Source organism: Protopterus annectens, chromosome 12.part0 (assembly GCF_019279795.1).
Source record: "Protopterus annectens isolate FY-2018-M chromosome 12.part0, PAN1.0, whole genome shotgun sequence".
NCBI classification, from domain to species: Eukaryota; Metazoa; Chordata; order Ceratodontiformes; family Protopteridae; genus Protopterus; species Protopterus annectens.
The window spans coordinates 642,184,272-642,204,949 of NC_056746.1; the positions used below are offsets into that span (position 1 = coordinate 642,184,272).

Consider the following 20,678-nt stretch of genomic DNA (forward strand, 5'->3'; position numbering starts at 1 on the left):
ATTGTGGAAAACAGCTTTTCTGGTTGCTATTACCTCTGTTAGAAGTGCTTCAGAATTACAGGCTTTGTCCATAAAATTCCCGTACATGATTTTTCATAAAGATAGAGTTTCCCTTCTAACCAATCCTTCTTTTCTTCCTAAGGTGGCATCACCAGTCAATATCAGTCAGGCTATACGTTTGCCTGTGTTCTTTCCCAATTTTACCAGGAGGATGGAATACACACTACACATGTTGGATGTTCACAGACAGTTACAATTCTATTTACACAGAACAAAAAAATTTTCTTAAATCTGACCAATTGTTTCTTTCATTCTATAGACCCTTTTTGGGCAAACCTATTTCCAAGGTCACTATAGCTAGATGGATTTCCTCATGCATCCTGCAGGTCTAGAAGGACAAAAGCATGTCTCTTCCAGGTCAGATTAATGCACATTCCACTAGGTCCATGGCAGCTTTCTGGTCTAGGGTGTCTTTGGATGACATTTGCTTTGCAGCTACCTGGTCCTCATCTCATACATTACAAACTGGATTTGACATCTAGAAGGAGAGCATCCTTTGGCTCTGCGGTGCTCCGGAATATCCTTTCATGAGGGCCAACCAGGAGTTTAGTAGATGGGGACTCTGTCCCACAGGTTGGAGATTAAATGAAGTAAACTACTTCAGATAAAGAAGTTATGTACTCACCATAACATTCCATTTGAGTAGTTGTACTTTATTTGTCTTCAACTGTCCCTCCCTCCTTCCCCTGGACCTTTGGCACATGTTCCACCTATGGGCTGTAGTATAGGTCACAAGTATTTTCAGGTTGGGTTATAAGTGAAAGTTCAGCAAACTCGATCTGGGGATGGAGGGCAGGGGAGGTGTACTATGGGTAAAGGGAGGAGTCTGGAGCTCAGAGCTGATGCTAGTAATCTTTGCCAGCTTGGATTCGATAGGGATCCGTATTCCCACAGGTTGAAGATAAATGAAGTACAACTACTCGGATGGAACATTATGGTGAGTACATAACTTCTTTTTTCTATTATCTTAGTCTTTGGTGTACAAAGCACTAAGCACCACAAATATTCTTTAAGTCAGGCACTATCATAAATTCTGAACCTTAACAATCACAGACTTAAAACATCTGCTTAATATTAATGATAATTTCTTAAGATTTTATGTTCTATCCTGACACAGAGCAACAAACCTAGTCAGTCTTTTTAAATTGCAAAATAACTGAATCTCTAACAAAGTAATACAAATGCAAACAAAACATGAAGTGTTATGATAATTTGCAATAGCATCTTGCTAAACACATGTAGTAGCAAGAGATGGCACCAAAGAGGTCTAACTGAAATACATTTACAACTGTCATTTTTTTCTTTTTGGCATACTCATTTAATGAAAGGCTTCAGCAAATCCCACACTGACCTGTAATACTTAGTCCATTACTATAGTTCTGCTGTAAGCAAGAATTTACATACATCACTTCAGCTTTCATTAAGGTGTATTTTTATACATTGCATACTATTGCCAAAAGCAGAAGGCATTCTAGTTACAACAATATTTCAGTTTACATTAGTCTGCATAAAGTATTCTGAAGGCTGTTACCTTCCATGTGCTGACAAAATAAATTTAATATCAATGGCAAGGCACAACACTCCCACAAGACAAGTGCTCCGTTGTGCAAAAAGCAAATAATGTTAAAAAAAAGTTGTGATAACAATGAAGCAGCCAAGTATCACTAAAACGTTAAAAAACATAAAATAATTATTGTGGAAAACAACACGGTAAGCGCTTTCCCTAAAGAGTCTGAAGTAGCTCTTTAGCGAAAGCGCTTACTGTGTTGTTTTCCACAATAAATATTTTATGGTTTTTAACGTTTTGGTGATACTTGGCTGCTTCGTTGTTATCACAACTTTTTTTTGAAAATAAATTTAATATTTATTTTTCAAATTTTAACAAATAAATTGTGAAGTCCCTAGTAGTTACTTTCTACTTTGCTAAATATTTCCCTTATTTAAAATTATCCCCAGCTTTCTGCTAATGACATGGGTGGTGGGACAGTCATAAGAAGGCTGTCTTCTTCAAATTTTTTTTAACTTGGCCAAAATTGTACTATTTTATTGTATTCAAATGTACAGTCCTGCAGAAACATCTAATTTGGATTATTCCAACTTACTTAATTTCCTTTGCCTAAATACTTGCAACTGTCATAATTCATAGACATGAAACTTGCCCCCCCCCCCCACCACACACACACACTGAGAAGACTAAAATCTTTAGTTAGGTCCACCTAATACATCCCCAAAAATGTTTACTGAAATTAATTAGGAGCCATCCATTTTTTTCAAGCTGACATCCACCTCACTACATAGTCTACTCAGTTATCTTATTATCTGTAAATTTGTTTTTCTTATTTAAAATCATATTTCCATTTACTTTTTTGTGTAACCTTTTTAAATCTAGTCCTTACCAAGTTTTTTTGTCTGTATAGCCAGAAAGAGGCTTTTCTTCCCTACACATAATAATCCTGAGATTTTTACTGGGGCCCTTCTTTGTCAAGAAGACCCAGTGGAAAAAAACATCATAATTTGTCCAAGTCATGGTACCATCTACTGAGGAATAAATTGATTTAACCATGTTTTTTGTAATAAACTTTTTTCCAGGCCTTACAGAAGAAAATTTATTAAAACACATATATGGTGGGAAAGGTGGTATTTGAAGACTACCTCATCTGACAAAATAATCTAGTAAATGTTTATATTCCATTTTATCTGAACAGGAGTACATAATTTATAATTAACTTAGCAAAAGTCTAAGACCACACTTTCTTCATGTGAAAGTCTCATGAAAATTAATCCATCACCTTTTACCACATAGTCCTTTGTATATCTCACTATCCAGAATTGTTCATACTTTTAAATCTTGCTATACTAATCTGTTAAGCATTACTTCACTTTGCCTTGAATCTGCAATAACACTTTTCTCAGTGCAACTGTCAGTGAAAAAGTACTAGAAAATATTTCAATGCATGCAGTCTCTTACACTAACTTCTTATTCTCTTTTAATCAAAGCCATTTACCTAATAGAAACACTGTGAGTTATTTATGTATTTTGCAGTTTACAGCAATTATAGAAACGAGACAAAAAATACATAAGTTAGTTTACCAACACTGGATATTTCCATTCCATTATTTAAAAATAAAAATCCTTTGAATTACAGTGGAAGGAGGAATTAGAAAGGCCTCCAGAATATGGAAGATAGTACAGGGAATATTATAAAAATTTGAAGAAGCTTAAATGATAGTTTGAGCAGGAAGTATAGTCAAAGTCTTGAGGTCTCTAGGAGTATGACAATAAAAGCTACAGAGAGATACTGAAGTACACAAAACATTTACAAAATAGATGGTAAAAGCAGATAGAAGAGGAGGGGGACTGAATTATTAGTCCAAGCTACAGGAAAGTTGGATGAATATTTTGAGAAATTACTGAATTTAGAAAAGGTTGCTACCAAAGCTAGTTATTAAGAAACTGCTCCAACCCTCACAGAAATATTTGTCTCAGGGATTGAAGAAAAAACAAGTTTAGATCATTGTGGCTAAAATGATGGATCGCCATACAGAAGCTTTAACAAGAAGTTTTAAAAGGATATTTAAAAATTTCAAAGAATATTATCAACATGTGTATTCCCAAGAGTAGTTGGCTAGTGTGAAAAGTACAAACATTGAGGATTATCTTGAGAGGATAGTTTTACAAGACAAAACAGAGAGAAAGAATTTTTGAGACCAATAATTATTAAAGATGTTAAAGTTCAAGTTATGAAACAAAACAGATAAGGATTGTATTCCAGAAGAGATCTGGCAACTGGGGCAGGAGGGATTAGTAGAAATATAGACTAATGGTGGATCACAGAATGCTTAGTTCATGGAAAAAAAGTGACAAGCTGGCTATCTTTAAGGAACCCATCTTTATATAGATCAATTTTAGTCTTAATTTATAATTCTAAATTATTTGTGGGGATATTAGTTCTTGCAGTTTTGGCCCTTTTACCAGATGCAATTGACCTAGCCCAGTGTAAGTTTAAAGGTAGCAGGTAAACATTCAGTATCATCAAAACCATTGCAAAGAAATGCCAAGAACAATGGAAATGTATTGTATTATTAGCCTAGATTCAGAAAAAAGACTTTGGGATTTTTTTAATCCAGGCAATGAGAAAATACGGATTTCTAAAGAAACCGTACAGACTAATTTTAGATACTTATAAAGGCTGTTCCAGGCAGATGAAGACAAAGGGGTGGTTATCACAGATTTTTTTTTTTTTTGTCTGTCATGGGGAATGCACCAGTGATGCCCAGTGTCTCCCACTAATTTTTGCCCTTTATTTGGAGCCATCAGCAGTTCAACTCAGAACCTCTCAAATTCAGGGATATAGACAGACTAAACAACAGATAAAAAAAAATACTTTTTGCTGATGACATACTGTTATACTTAGCAAGATCTCAGCAAGGTGTCCCTTCCCTTTTTTGACTGCTGAAAGACTTTCAGAACTTGTCTGGATTCAAAGTAAATGAAACAAAGACCAAAGCCATTGTGCTGAACTACCAACCTGTTCACAGCCTTGTAAAGTGTATCAATTTTTATGGTGTTATACTAAAATAAATTACCTGGGAATCTAACAGTATCTTAGTCAGTGAACGAATCTTGAGAGGAAATTAAAGTAAAAAATCTAGATAAAAATGGAGCCTGATGGTTATTGACCTAGATCATAAGATCCAGACAATGAAGATGTTTCAGATTTCTCTAATAAACTGCTTATGGCAGCCATTTCTATAAACTCCAAAAACCTCCAGTGGACAAACCTTAGCACTATTCAGTAAAATAATGATTAAATAAGCCCAGACAACAGTGTATTTTTAGCACCTTTGTTCTATTGAAATTTAACAACTTCTTCAGAATGATGTTCAGTAGGAGGAGTGAGGTTTGAAGGAAAGCAGGAATTTAGCAATTTATGTAATGGTGGACTGATAACAGTTACAAAGAAAGAAAAGATATGGGATGTATAGTCTATGTAAATGGGTAAAAATGTAAACTGCTTTTTCTTTTCCATTAAAGTATGTTTGCCTCTGTCTTACGTGATAATTTATTAAAGGTGTTAAAACAACATGAACCATGAAAGACTGAAGACATCTCCGCACTGTGATGCTTCACTGTCTAAGTGGGACTTATGGGTAAACTACTTAAACTCATAACTCCCAATACCTGTAGCAGAAACACATAGGAATGACACTGGCAAACAACTAGACACACCAACGATGTACATGCGAAACATTGGACAATGCACATCTTCCCATAAAGAAACTCTGCTGTCACAAGGGAATAAAGTCTCTCAATACAGGATAATTCACATAGAACTCTGTAAACAGGCAGCCATCCACACACATGTAACCCACCACAAAACCAAAATCAGTACTACCCAAGGACAAATTCTACTGATCTTGCGCTCTCACATACACTCAGTTTGCAACACCCATCAGCCTGCACAGCATTCTGAGTTGTCTAATAAAAAGAAGTTATATACTCACCATAACGTTCCATCTGAGTAGTTGGACTTCATTTGTCATCAACCTGTGGGAATCTGATCTGGATCAGATCTGAGATGGCAGCTTCACCAGCATATGATCCAAGCTCCTCCCCTTACCCATAACACCCCTCCATCTCCTTCCTTCCCTCAGATAGAGTTTGCTACACCATACACATAAACTCGATCGATATACCTTACCAACACTAAAGACCAGGAGAGCCGCACAGGCGTTCTCTCCTGCCTACCAAAGTAAGAACATAATGAGAAAGTCAGTGGGAAAGGAGGGAGGGAGGGACGGTTGATGACAAATGAAGTCCATCTACTCAGATGGAACGTTATGGTGAGTACATAACTTCTTTATCTGAAGTAGGTCACTTCAGATAAAGAAGTTATGGTGGGTACATAACTTCTTTATCAAAAGTAGTTCACTTCATTTGATCATCAACCTGTGGGACAGAGTCCCCAGCTACCAAACTCTTGGTTGGCCCTCATGGAAGGATATTTCAGAGCACCATGGAGCCAAAGGATGCTCTCCCCCAAGATATCATGTCCAATTTATAATGAGAAATGAAGGTGTGAGATGAGGACCAAGTAGCCGAACAAATATCATTCAGAGACACCCTAGACCAAAAAACTGCTGACATAGCCATGGACCTGGTAGAATGGGCATTTATCCTACCCGGAAGAGACATGCCTCTGTCTTTGTAAACCTGAAGGATGCAAAGGAAAATACATCTGGAATGGTTATCTTAGAAACCAGTAGAAAAGGTGTAAAAAAAGACACAAACAATTGGTCAGACTTGTGAAAGGCCTTAGTCCGATGCAAGTAGAAATGCAGCTGTCTATGTACATTTAATAAATGCAATTTATATTCACCCCCATTCTGAAAATTTGGAAAGAAAACAGGTAAATTGATCATTTAATTCATATTTGTTTCAGAGGCCACTAGGAAGAAAAAAAGGATTAGTATGAAGTGAAACCCTGTCTTTATGGAAAATTATATATGGAGGTTTGACAGATAATGCCTGGAGTTCTGACATTTTCCTAGCCGAGGTGATAGCCACTAGAAAGGCTGTCTTCCAAGATAAAAATTTTAGATCCACAGAACCAGCTGGCTCAAAAGGTGGAGTAACCAGAGCTTGTTAAACTAGGGTAAGATCCCAAGGAGGAGTAGGATCTTTAACAAGGGGTCTTAAAGGAAAGGTACCTTTAATAAAGATTTTGCAAAGTCTGGAGGAAGCTAAAGAAGCCATGTTCTCACCTATATGGAAATTGAAAATGGCAGCCAGTTGAATGTTTACTGTAGATGAGCTAGTGCCCTGCTGGAAAATGTATGCCAAGAACTCAAGGACCGCTGGGACAGGAGCTGTGAAAGGGTCCAAATCCCTTTGAGAAGTCCAGATAGGGAAACGCTTCCATTTGTGACACTTTAGTTTTCTGGTGGATGATTTATGAGCTGCCACCAGAATAGTCTTGACCAGAAAAGATAGACCAGGAGTCCTAGCAATTAAGGGAACTGGAACAGCCAAGCAGTGAGCTTCAGACTGACCAGGTCTGGATGAGCGACCCTTGAGGGGTGCAAGATAAGATCCAGTATCGGATCCAAGAGCCATGCAGGAACTATTGATGAGACCAAAGGGAGGGAAACCAGACTTAGCGAGGCCAGAATGGGGTGATAAGGATTACTTTGCTCCCCAACCTGTGAGCCTTCTGGAGGAATTTTGTTATGAGAGGTAAAGGGGGGTAAGCACAGAGAAGACTGGGAGGCCAAGCATGGACCAGAGCATCCCTGGGGGATTCCCCTGTGGGAGATCACAGCGAAGAACTCACTGCACTTCGTGTTGGAAGGAGATGTGAAGAGATTGCAGCAAGGCCAACCCCACTCAAGGAAGATTTGCTCCACTACAGAAGGATTCAGAGACCACTCGTAAGGCATCAGAATAGTCCTGCTCAGTTTGTCTGCCAGAATGTTGGATTGACCTGGAATGTGCGTTGCTACCAGAAAACGGCTGGTGGAGATCGTCCATTTCCACACTCCTTCAGGGCCCCAGGGTTGAAACCCCGCACAAATAGAGCAATCTGTTGAAGATGGGAGGCCCCCAAACACACCACACACCGAGTGTGGCCATCAGCCAGGGACAACTTATGGCCACACTCTGTGCTCTTCCTGAAAACCAGCTTTGACTGCTGATCTGCCATGAAAACAAAGTTAAAGGCACAAGGCACGAGGCCCTAACCTGCCTGACCACACACACTCACACCCAACTGACTAGCAAGGAGGGGGAAGGGATAGGAAGCCTACTCTAACTACACGGAACTTTTTCTTTTCTACTTCAAAATGAAAGGGAAGGTTAAACAAGGGAAAGAGAACCTATCTGTCACTACCAGCAACACAAAACACCTAAAAACTATCTGAAAAAGCACCTACCATGCCTGGAACTCTGAGACCATGCTGCTTGGCAAAGCCATGACAAAGGAGATCTGAGGGAAAGAAGGAGATGGAGGGGTATTATGGGTAAGGGGAGGAGCTTGGATAAGATGCTGGTGAAACTGTCGTCTCAGATCCAATCCAGATCAGATTCCCACAGTTGATGATCAAATGAAGTCAGCTACTTCAGCTACAGTGTTGAACATGCACTTGCCGATCCCCTCTTCAAACTGTTTAACCTATGCTTTGTTATAGGTTATGTCCCTAAATCTTGTCAAACTGCAGTAGAAATGCCCCACTACAAGGGCAGACCCATAACAGGTCCCAGGAGCTACAGACTCATTAGCTTTATGAGTCTTAACTGTAAAATCCATGGAGCACATCATTACGACTTTGATATCAGAAATCTGACTAAACTTGAGCCACTGCAATTCAGTTTTGTAAAGGGCAAGTCCTGCCTGCTGAATCTTGTCAGCTTCTTTGAGAAGGTCACTCAGGCAGTCGGTGGTTGCATCATCCATCTTGCCTGCTTTGATCTGGCCAAGGCATATGATTGCATACAACATAACAGAGCTGTTTATAAGTTGAGGGCCATAAACATATAAATTCCAATGTGGTAAGATGGATAGCCAACTGGTTTAAGGATAGAATGCACATTTTCTGTGTGGTTGACACCTACCCAGATAGAGACAAGATGACTGGTGGTTTCCCTCATGGATCTAAAATGCCCCCCACCCCACCCTCCATTGTGAAATTTTATTTTTAGACCTCTAAACTGAAAATATTGATCTCTGGTTTACAAAGTTTGTTGATAAATCCAGGTTGGCTGTGGTTGTTAAATCCTCTTTGAATAAATATATACCCTCCAAAAATAACTAACCAGGAAGTTCCTTTTGCTTAGAAAAATGGGCTCAGACTAACTTATTTAACTGCATTACAGCTAGTTGTGACACTTTCCTTTTATGAAGACTGCTAAAATGCAAACAAAAAAATGAATTTAATAGAATTTCATTAAGAATAGTTTTGTTTTTAAACCTTGGGAGGATAGCATAATTAAATGTAATTTATGCAATGTATGATCCAGTGGCCCAGAACCATATATATGCTTTTTATCAAACTATTCAGGAGCTACAAGGTTCTTTAATGCTGACAAGGTTCTATATTACATTCTAGTGTATCAATGACAAAGAACATTTCAAAATTTCTGCAGAAAGTGTGTCATTTATGGCCAAGGAGAAGAAAGATTTTGCATGATCCTTAGACAGTTCTTCTTTCAGTCTCCCTGAGTTGATTTGTAGCAGTGATGGATGGAAGCTACAAGAGAGATTTTCACCATATGTGACTGATGCACTTAATTTCTCCTGGAAACCAGTATGTCTGCTGTCATAAAAGTCCATATGAGCGAAGAAGTACTTCAGCAGAAGGATCACGACCTCTGAACATCCTGAAAACTTCCTGAGGAGGAGTTCCACCACCTAAACTAAGCACAGTTTCTCGGTACCTAAAAAAAGAAGAGAAATCATAAAAAGAAAGAAACAGAAATGTTTTGCAAACAAGATTCAAGATTCACTGCTTTTACAGAAGTAAATATACTACCTTGTAAACTCTCTACAGAACACCTTATAAACAATGCAGATTTTTACCTGTAGACATCAGATTCTCCAGGTAAATCTTTAACTTAAACGTAAACTATATTATATGCAGGGAACTTGACAGCCATAAAGCTCTAAAAACATTCTATGAATGATGAACAAAAAAGTTTTATCACGTCAGCAGGTTCCCATATAATTTGGCAGGAGGCTGCAATGCTAGAATTAACTGCAGCTGCTGTTAACTGATACCAGTATCTATGTGAAAGGAGCTGCAGTAAAACACCCTGTTGTTAATGGACATCTCATTTGGTTTGACACTGCTTAGCTTCTTTGTGCAATATATTTGGGATGGAAATACAACTTGCCATTCTTTTGGGATGGAAACAGAACTTGCCAATCTTTCTCAGAAGGCCACACAATTTGCCATTCCTTGCTGGAACAGACTACCTTAACTGTAAAATATAATTCCATGTGAAGGACTTCAGAGAGTTCATTGGATAGCAGCTAGGTTATAGACAGATTTGAACACATGAATTTTAGACAGCATCTCTACTTGCAAATCCCTTTGTGGGCCCTAGTGCCCCATAAGTAACTCCTTATTTATGCACAAGTAGTGACCAACGGTTGAAAAACTGGACTGGAATCAGCAATGGAGATCTAGCTGTAATTTCCTGCCATGCTCCGGAGTGCATCTTGTCCTGGAACGAAGAAGCAACATGCACAGGCTGCCACAGTTACGCAATTATGTAAAAATATTGCTGCTAGAGCTCATATGCACATTCAGCAATCAGCCCTAACTCCCCATCACTCTTCTGTGGAACACAAGTCCACGAGCCTTCTAGAACTGACATACAAAAATTAAAAAGCAGCAAGCCTGCAGTGCACTATAGAATTTCTGTAAGCATACCCATACCCTATTACTTGAAGATTTTTGCTTGGAGTTGTGATTTTTACAGAAACGCACTCTTAGTGCTGCTACAGCTGACTGTTTCATATGTGAATCTCAGCATTGCAACCATACTGAAAAGCAGGTAAATATCCACAGAGTGCAGTGGCTATAACCATGCTCATTGTCCTGTATATTCAGTCTGAACAGTTTCATTGTGTATATTCCACTGGTAAGTCACAAAGTAAGATGCCCATAAGCATTCTTACAATGTGGTACATTCTTCCTGATACCCACAGAGTATGATACTCATATGTATGTGACTATCCTGTACATTTTTCACAATTTCAGAAGGTACTGTACCTGATAGCTCACCCAGTATCTTGTACATTCTGACTGCTACAAAGTACAGGGTGTTGAAAGCATGCCCACTGTCCAAAGCACATTGTCTGTGCTTGTAGCTTGTTCATTGTTGGCATAGTCTCATGTGCCTGATATCGCAGCCAATTTCTTCAGAAACAATTCTTATTGTATGTGAACACAAACACACAGCTCTTGTTTTGATGTTAGCATCGTTGTTATAAAAATACAAAAGGGTGATAGAGCACAGACCTTGAGTTTGACCCAACTACATGAATATCATAAAAAAGTGGTTTTGTGCACAGCAGTGTTTTGTTATAGGTAAATCTTCTACAATGCAGAAAGTCCCAATGAACAGAGTTTTGTCAAGGTGAAAACTAACAAAAGTGGCAATTTTATGTAAATCTTAGATTTTGTCTCCAAAATCTTTTATCTTTTCCATGCCTAATTCAACGTTATTTTCATTTCCTCCTGCACAGACTCTTCTTTTCTAACCTCCACCCCATTATATGCCTCTCCTAACCTAACCAATCTCAACTCCGCTCTATCAGCCAGACTAGAACAATGGTAGAATAAAGTCGCCAAATACACAAGCAGCAAGCAGTATAGATCCCTTCATTGCTTCTCTCAAAAGCAGCTAAACAGTCTTGAACTAAATAATTCTTCATTGTGCTCACATTTAATTACAACCTTCAGACTACTGCACAACCCTGAAAAATTCACATCTCTTCATTCTATCATTCAACCTTACACTACTAAGAGAACTCTATGCTCTACTGGTAAGTTTAATTAAGAGGAGAAATTATTTAACAATGCAGGATGCTCCCTGAGTTCACACAGCATTGCTAATAGCTAGAATACCATCCCACTTCAATTAAGAACAGTCTGCAGACTGAATGACTTTAAATGCCAAATGAAGCAACACCTGGTAGATAAATAGCTCTGCACCTGCCCTACCTCTGGGTAAACTGGTACTGCTGCACAAAACTTAATCTACTATTATCACAACTATATCCTCCTCTATCAACTCATCTATTTATTTTCCTTGTGCCTCCTCCCCCCTTCCTTTCTTTGGGCTGCTCTAACTCTTTATCTTAAAAAAATGCATTAATGTAATGTAACTGCTATTTTTAAATGAAATGGTTTGCAAATGATATAATTGATATCAAGGATGTCTAAATAATGGAACAGTTGCTCCAGCATGAAACAGACTTTAAATGATGAAACAATGCAAATGAAGTCCATGATGTCTGTATAATGAAGCTTTTCCTCCTTGGTTTCCACTGAAAAAGGTCAGTTGGGAGGGTGGCCTAATGGTTAAGGTGCTTGTCTTGCGAGCACGACGTTCAGGGTTTGAGTCTCACAAGGGATAATTGGGTAGGCTTAAATTGGCTCACAAGGGATGTTAGCTTAGTACTAATCTATGAACCACTCAGCTGGACATTACTAGTAAAATATGCCAGTAAATAAATTGTATTACTAATTCATCTTACATGTTACTTATGAGTGTGACTGCCTTTAGTGGAGCTTTTCTCTCCAGCCCTCCTGATTGAAAATGGGTACCACTGCCAAGATGGACTTTCCTGATAAACAAATGTCAACAACGAATAAATAAGAGATGATTCTTGATTTAAAAAGTAGAAAGAGAAACCAATTGGATACCCTAATTTTATAATGGAGCAGCTATAACTGCCAAGTTTGTTCTTTTATGTTAGTCTTGCCTAGCATTCTGCCAAAGACATCTGAGTAAATTTTCTGCTTCACTTTCCTCTCAGAGTAAGTTTTAACTATCTAATCTACACATCTAACTGTTTCACAAAGAAATACAAAATTTAATGTAATTCACCTGTGTCCAAGTGCAGACATCTTCTCTCTGTTTTGTAGCCCAGCCTCTTCAAAGGCACCAAAAAGATCCTGGGCCAGCACCTCTGCCCATTTGTAAGAATAGTACCCGGCAGCATAGGAATCTCCACCAAATATGTGCTGAAACGTGCATGGAAAACGGTCCTCCTAATCAGTAATAGGAAAGAAGGTTAATCAGCCATAAAAAGGGCAAGAATTTAATTTTTGTTTTACATTACTGTCATCATTTAAAGATTTACTTGAGGCTTACATTTTTATACATTAGTTTTTGACATGGAAGAAAAACAAAGAAAAGAAAAAAAAAATACACACACATATATATATATATATATATACATATATATATATATATATATACATACATACATATGTGTGTGTATATGGATTCACTTTATAATCTCGAATTACTAACATATCGAATTTCAGTATCTCGAGACTATAAAGCCGAAAAATCAAAAACCCAAAACTTTAAAACCGCGAAATTTCAAACCATGAATGTAACATAAACAAAACACTACACCACACAAACACAAACATACTAACCTGCCGACACTATAAAAAATCCAAACCAACACACAAACAACCTTGCTAAAAAGAGGGGGGGCAAACCCCCCTGCACCCTTCCATATGGGGACTGCACCCTCATACCCCCCTACTTATATATACTAACTCCGAGGTTACACTAAACACACAAACACATAAAACTCACCACTACACACACTAAAATCCCTACCCAATACCCTTACAAAAACACAGCTTACCTCCAACCCCAGATAAACCTGCAAATCGCACCGCATGTCACATACACAAACACAATGGCAAATGCGACATTTCTGCAGTCGCTATTATGCAGTTTTGCGTAACTGCACTTTCGACTTTATAGACTCAAAATACTGAAATTCGACATATAAAGTGAAATCATATATATGTGTGTGTATATATATATATATATATATATATATATATATATATATATCAAAATAATACAACAGCACTAATTACCATAAGCATGATACACAGGCTTGCAGTCTGCTCCTCATATGATCTTAAGCTGGCATTTAATGTAAAGAAGCTGCTTCTAATTCATGTTCAACAGGGGGTGGTATATATGGGGCACTGCCATGTTCTAGTACCCCATGTTCAGAAAGTACAAAATAGTGGTTAAGGTATTTATGTAGCAGATATGAGTCTGAATCCCTTCAAATTGTCCTTACCAAATGGGCAAGAAGGAGAAAATCACAGCGTCTTGTGTTCAAAGGTATTGTTTGTAAAAGTAATGTACATCTATGTCATAAAATCACTGCAACAGTAGATAATAACAGTACCAATACAGCATGAATTCATATATACAAAACTTAAAAAGAGTTTACACAGAGGTGGATGTTAGTCTTTGGTCAGACATATTCTGCAGCCAGACATCCTCTGAGCTACATTGACATAATCTTACTGCTGTGGAGAGATACTGTCAAGGATTCTGCCACTGACAACTAAGCTAAGAGAGTGAACCACAGTGGTCTTATCAAATGAGGACTATTACAATGAGGTTTGCTTTGTCTCTTTTTTACTTTTAGTAAAACTTTTGGTGTTAGAGAAGTTGGTGGAAATTCAAACCTAGTAGAGTTCTTTGAAAGGGTTACGGAAGCTATATATAACGGGCATACAGTCCACACTACCTATCTAGACCTTGCGAAGGCCTTTGGCACTATCTCCCATGCTGGGATTATTGATAAATTCTCCCAACTCTACATTAACCTATATGTAGTTTGCTGGATTGGTAATCCGGGATCTGGCAAAACCTATACTGCTAAGATAGGGGGATATTTGCTCTAGACAAAAAAGTGTCACTACTGGTGTCCCAAAAGGCTCTGTCTTGGGTCTCTCCCTATTTTACATATCTGTATGTCTGTGAAATAAAAAGGTCAATATCAAGAGACTCTGGCTAAAAGAGTTTGCTGATAATTTCAAATTGGGGCATTATCAAATCCCAATTTGGTACTTCTATTTCTCAGCAAGGGCTGGGCTAAACAAATGCTTGCTGTTTTAATCATAGGCTACCTTTAACACCAATAAATGCAGCACAGTTTTATCAACAAATCTAGCATCACTACTACTTTTCATATAGATCACATTCCACTTGTGTTTGACACTGTCATGAGGGACTTGAATACATATGTTGACAATAGACCTTCCATTAACCACCAAGTCTCTGTGGTGGTTAAAAAAAAATCTTTCTTCTTTGGGTAGCTTATCCTTGTGGCATCTCTTTAGAGTCCAGAGAAGTTATAGTCCCATTGTATTCATCCCTTGTAGGCCCATTATTGAATATAATGCACCCTTTAGAATGTACCTCATCAAGCACCTATAACAGATGGACAAACACTCAATGTTTCCTCACCAAACAAATCTCAGGTCTCAGTATGCTTAGTTACCGTAATACACTAAAAGCTATGTCCCTCTACTAAGTGTTAAATTGACTCCTGAAGGGTGATCTCTGCTTAGCTTTCCATGCTATGAATGACCCAGCACGCTATGAACTCCTTCACCTAAATAGATCAAGTGGTAAAGCAAACACTAATTCTAGAGAACTAAACCTGTACTAATTACACCAACAAGACCAGGTGGTGTGACAGATGCCTAACCCAATGTGTACCACATTTTTGGAATAACCTGCCTTGCGTATCGAGTAGAGTACTTCAACAGCAATCTTTAATACCAGTCTGGATGGGTACTACAAATTTTCATTAGAAATGTAATGAACGTCTACTTAATGAGGGGAATTGCTAGTTTCCCACTAGTACTGAATGATGTGGCTGAGCTTCTTCATGCTCTCTTTTGGTTGTAAACTTAGTAAAATCTTATGAACCTAAAGAAGACCTTGAGTCCAAAGTATTGAAATGTGTTTGATGTCAAAACCAGAAGACAAGGCAGTACAGAACAGAAAACTACTAGTCAAGACAAAAGGATGCAGAGCACTCATAGCACCAACAGATGCAACACTTTTTGAATTTTGTCTCTTATTTTTGCTGTCAACGAAATTAATGAAAACCATATATATATATATATATATATATATATATATATATATATATATAGACAGATAGATATAGATATGATGCACACATACACAACAAATAGTCTTTCCTCCAAAATAGAGACCTTAGTCCATGGAACTGGTTTACCAAGCTTAATTTGAGCCATTATTGTTAATTTTTGATTTGGAAGAGGTAAGAAAAGGATATTCTAGTTTAGCAATATATGCTGGATCAATCAAAGGAATTCTTTCATTTCAGAAGGCAGTACAGGAAGGATGTAGTCTTGAAGGTCTAAATTCTGATTCCACAAGCCATCTAAGAACCAATGCAGCTTTCTCACGTAGTCAACGGGTAACAGAAACTGCAAAGTCAACATCTTGAATTACTTTGTTTTATGAATTTATTAAAGTTTAATAAGTCTAACAAGAATCCCCAGTGTTTTTTTTTCCTTTTGAACTATATTCTGACTCTGGAATCTGCTGTACTGCTTGAATACTCAACCAGATTTATAGTACTAGAATTGCTAAGGTCATCTGTTCTTTGTGAATAAAAGGAAGCAATATGGAGTTTCAGAGACAAAAATTCCATCAAGGACCCCTCTGTCACTATCTCACCGATTAAACAGTTATCTGGTTTCACTGATTTGAAAAGAAGGAAAATCTGCCTCCTTTCCACACTGCACTGGGAAGAGCAGGGATGAAATGATATAATAATTCATTCATTTTTTTTGTTTACTGGGTGGGTGGCCAAAGCTCTTGAACTCTTTTCAGCAATGACTTGGGTTCATAGGTTGGTATTGCGCTATCGGCCCTAGGGCCTATACAAGCCTAGCCATAACAATTCCCTGGATATTTCTTCCCACAATATTTACTTCCCTGGATCCCTGTCTAGCAGGGCGACTGAGGTGATCTCCGGGGTGAATTTCCCATCTCCCATCCAATCATCAAGGCTCCTTTTGAAGAGGGCCAAAGAGGTGCTCTGCTTGACATGTACGGGCAGTCTATTCCAGAGTCTGGGGAGTCTCTGGGTCAGGAACCGATCCCTCCAGCATGTTTTATTCATTGTGATGACAACATTTAGATCCCTGGAGCGTGTGGCTCTAAGGGATTGAAATTTCTTTAAGTGGAGCATGTCCAACAGCTCAGGGTTTGACATGGTCTTGTATGTTAAGCAGAGATCACCTCTGAGTAGACGATATGCCACAGACTATAGCTGGAGTTTTTTTTAGATGGTCAGCATAGGGCATCTGTTTTAGGCTTGTGATTCTTTTAGTGAGGTATTTCTGCTGCCTTTCCAGCTGTTGCAGATGTCTTGTGAGGTACATACCAAATGGGGCGTTGTACTCTATAATGGGTCTAATGAGGGGTGAGTGCAGTGGGACAATGACCTCCTTTTTTCTGGGTGAAAAGCCCTTAGTGATGAGGTGTGCCACAGAGAAGAATTTCCTGACTGTTGTGGCGGTGTGGTTATCGAAGGTGAGACCACTGTCCACCTGTGTCCCTAAGTCTCTCATCACACTTTCTGTGTTTAGTGTACTGCCACTTATGTGGTAATTCATGGGTACATGGTTTTTCCCAAAGGGGATAACTATACATTTCTTGGCATTAAGCTTGAGCCCATGGCTCTGGCACCAAGCATTTGTTTCTGTAAGGCCCTTTTGTAGAATATCCATATCATTTGGGGATTCAATAATGGCTCCCAGTTTGCAGTCATCTGCAAACTTTGTTAGCCAGAGTCCCGTAGCGTTGGCCTGTACTTCAGAGAAGTAGATGCTAAACAAGACCAGTCCCAGGACTGAACCCTGAGGTACTCCGCTTGTCACTTGTCTGGAGCTGGATTTGGAGTTGGCTACTTTTATGGTATGGGTTCTGTCAGTAAGCCAGTTGGCAACCCATCGAGTGACGTAGGGATTTATGCCCAGCTTAGTAAGTTTATCTATGATTCCAGAGTGGGGGATGGTGTTGAAGGCCTTGGTGAGGTCCAGATAGGCTGAGTGGACCGCCTTACCCTTGTCCACAGCTCTGGAGACTGATTTGAAGATGTCAGTCAGGTTCAGGAGACAAGATCAGCCCTTCACGAACCTAAACTCAGTGGGGTTAATTATGTTACATATCTTTTTCAGAGGCTAGAATCTTATGTTGTTAAAAAAATCTAAAACCATTTAAAGTACCAAGGATTCATGCAACTGCAGTAACATCTGTAGAGAATAGTTTCTACATGATAGAAATTTGAGTCAGGAGATGAAAGAGAATTTAAGGCCTGAGAACTGAAGACAGTAGAAAATTACAAAAGAATGAAGTAAAGGAAAGTTAGTGATTAGTGGAGTGGATAAGTTAATTTACTTATTTACAACAGATGGAAGTATCTCTGTTATGTGACAAGAATCTTTAGAGAGTGCAGCATATGTATGAATGCAGGAAAAGGATGAAAGAGCGTAGATCATTTTTCTATAAAGCAATTATGAGTGTGTTTTAGTTGTACCATTAGTTCTTTCCTGAGCTGTGAGTACTCCATGAACTGCCAGAATTGTGTGGGAGATAATTCTGATTAGCAAGGACAATTTCACTACCTGGGCCAAAGCCAAAAAACAGAACATCTGGAGTTAGAATGATGCTATCATGACATCTCAGAAACTGGGGGAGATTGCTATTTGTAGTTTACTTCACAGGAATAGGCAGAAATAATTGTTTACTGTCTTAAAAGTAAGGGTGGAGAGAAGGCATATATATGCCTTATGTGACTGGCATATGTGACTGGAAGCCACTTTGACTTTTGCAGGGTGAAACACTAATGTTCAAATTGGGATGAAAGACAAATGACATTTACTGCTGTTTATATTTAAGTATTGTTGTATGTAGAGCATAGGGCATTAATTGGTAAGGCATATCAAAGTCTTGGGATTAATATATTCTTTACCAGAGCTTTCCTGTCTTCTTTGGTGAGGAGGTTTGACATGGAGTAGGAGTATTTCAGTTATAGCAACTTTTGCAACCATACTGTTGATGCGGTTTCTGAAAAAGAGTGATCTGAAGTAGTTTACTTCATTTGGTCTTCAACCTGTGGGATACCGGATCCGTATCAGATCCGAGCCGGCAACCTTACTAGCATCTGCTCCAGTTCCAAGCTTCTCCCCTTACCCATAATACACCTCCACTTCCTTCCAACCTCCAGATATTGTTTGCTGCGGCTAGCTGAAGCATCGTGATCTCTAGAGCTCCGGGTAGTAAGTGGGTGTTAAAGTCTTAGAAAGTCTCTTTTTCTCTTCTAACTTTAGGTTAATGATAGTGTTGGTTCCCCTTTCTCCTCCCCTCACTTGGTGCATCGAGTTTTCTATTTTTAGAGTTGTTAGCTTAGTTTTAGAGTAGTTTGTGAGTGTGTTTGCTTCCCCTACCCCCATCAGTGTGTTCTATGTGTGAGTGTGGTGAGTACGTGTTTCAGTGAGGAAAATAATACTTTTTCTTTTTGTTTTGCCACTGATACTATGGTTGATAAGCCGATGTTTAAAAGATGTACTGAGTGTGGCCATAAGTTATCCCCTGTGGATGGCCACACTGTGTTATGTGCTTGGGCGTGGCCCATCTTAGTACAGACTGCACTATATGCGCGGGTTTTAACCCACGTGCAATCATGGACAGGAAGGCTAAGTTGGCCCTGAAAGGCCTTCTTCCCTCTTCTGAGGCGGTTGCCTCATCTTCGGCTTCGGTCACAGTGGCTACCTCTCCTTCTCATCCCCTTGCTTCTCCTCCCTCTCAGGCTGGGACTCAATCTCTCATGCCAAAGCATGTGGAAGCATAGCAGAAAAGGGGCAGAGAGAAGGAGAGAGAGCTGAAATCGAGAGAGAAATGCAAGAGGTCTCCGGACCTCTCTTCACCGGTCAACATACAAAGGATCCATGACTCCCCTCGACTCCAATCTCAGAGGTTTTTCCCGGAGCTGGAGGAGACACACTCTACATCTAGGGCCTCGGTGCCAGGACCTGCAAGGTCAGAGTCCATGGCCTCATCAAGGTCTACCTAGTCCTTATCGGAATTCGACATGGATAAAATGATGAGGAGGTTAATTCATACTCAGATCCAGATGGGGGTCTTTGCCAGCCCCCTCTCCCTCAGGAGGGGGGAGCTCGCTTCTTTTTTTTCAACTGAATTCTCCTTTTCCGAACAGTCCACCAGGTTCGGAGTATTCGGATCCGAGGATGGGCTTTGGTCAGGGGGTCAGCGCCAACGGTACCTGCTTCCTCCACGCCGACAGCTGTCTGGAGCGTGTCGGATCTGACCAGCTCAGATCAGAGACACTCTCTGAGCCAGACCTTGGGTGTCAGATCCGAGGGAATGAAACTTTTTTCACTGGCTCCGCCTTTGTCGGGTCAAATTCCCTCCCTCAGAGCTCCATCCACTTCGGGCCTAGCTCCCATTCTCTCGTTGGACCAAGGGAGACCGGCCTTCTTATTGGTTCCACAGGAGGTTCGGCATTCGACATAGTAGAAAGGGCTCTGCTGGATTGAGACCCTTGACTGTCTCCTCGGACTCCACCCCGAGCCACTTGGCTCTCTCTACGATTCCCATCATTTTACCGGAGGGACAGCCCATGATCGAGGAGCCCCATATGGTTCACCCTGAAGAACAAGTGGCTTGCGAGTTCCCCCCAGAGAGCCGCACCGGAGAGGTGCCCTGCAAGCATACATGCAAGAGGAGGCACTTGGACTCCCCCCGAGTCCCTCACTGAGGATATGGACTTGGATGATGGGGAAGGTTCCCTCAGGTCACCTCCCGAGGATGTCTCCTTTGGAGACATCATGGAAATCCTTTGCCATTGGGGAGGTTGGTCTGTCCCTAAACCTTCTTCTGACGAGTCCGTGTTTCCGGACGCTTTCAGCATGGGCCCATCTACTTTCTGGTTGTCCCCTCCTGCAGATCCCTTGGTGGATCTGGTCACCTCATGGGTATTGAAGGAGCC

At 39.6% G+C, this 20,678-nt stretch overlaps 1 protein-coding gene across 2 annotated transcripts in view; it reads right to left on the minus strand.

Annotated features, from left to right (window-relative positions):
- Positions 1-8,970: 8,970 nt before the first annotated feature.
- The window catches only part of LOC122816758 (probable cytosolic oligopeptidase A), a 907,285-nt gene continuing 895,577 nt past the window's right edge, over positions 8,971-20,678 (minus strand). For both annotated transcript variants that reach the window (XM_044089771.1, XM_044089769.1), the window contains 2 exons: positions 12,677-12,840; positions 8,971-9,493 (listed from right to left, as the gene is read on the minus strand). In XM_044089771.1, coding sequence (XP_043945706.1) covers positions 9,376-9,493; positions 12,677-12,840 — 282 coding nt within the window. In that variant the 3' untranslated portion in view covers positions 8,971-9,375. The remainder of the gene's footprint in view (positions 9,494-12,676; positions 12,841-20,678) is intronic.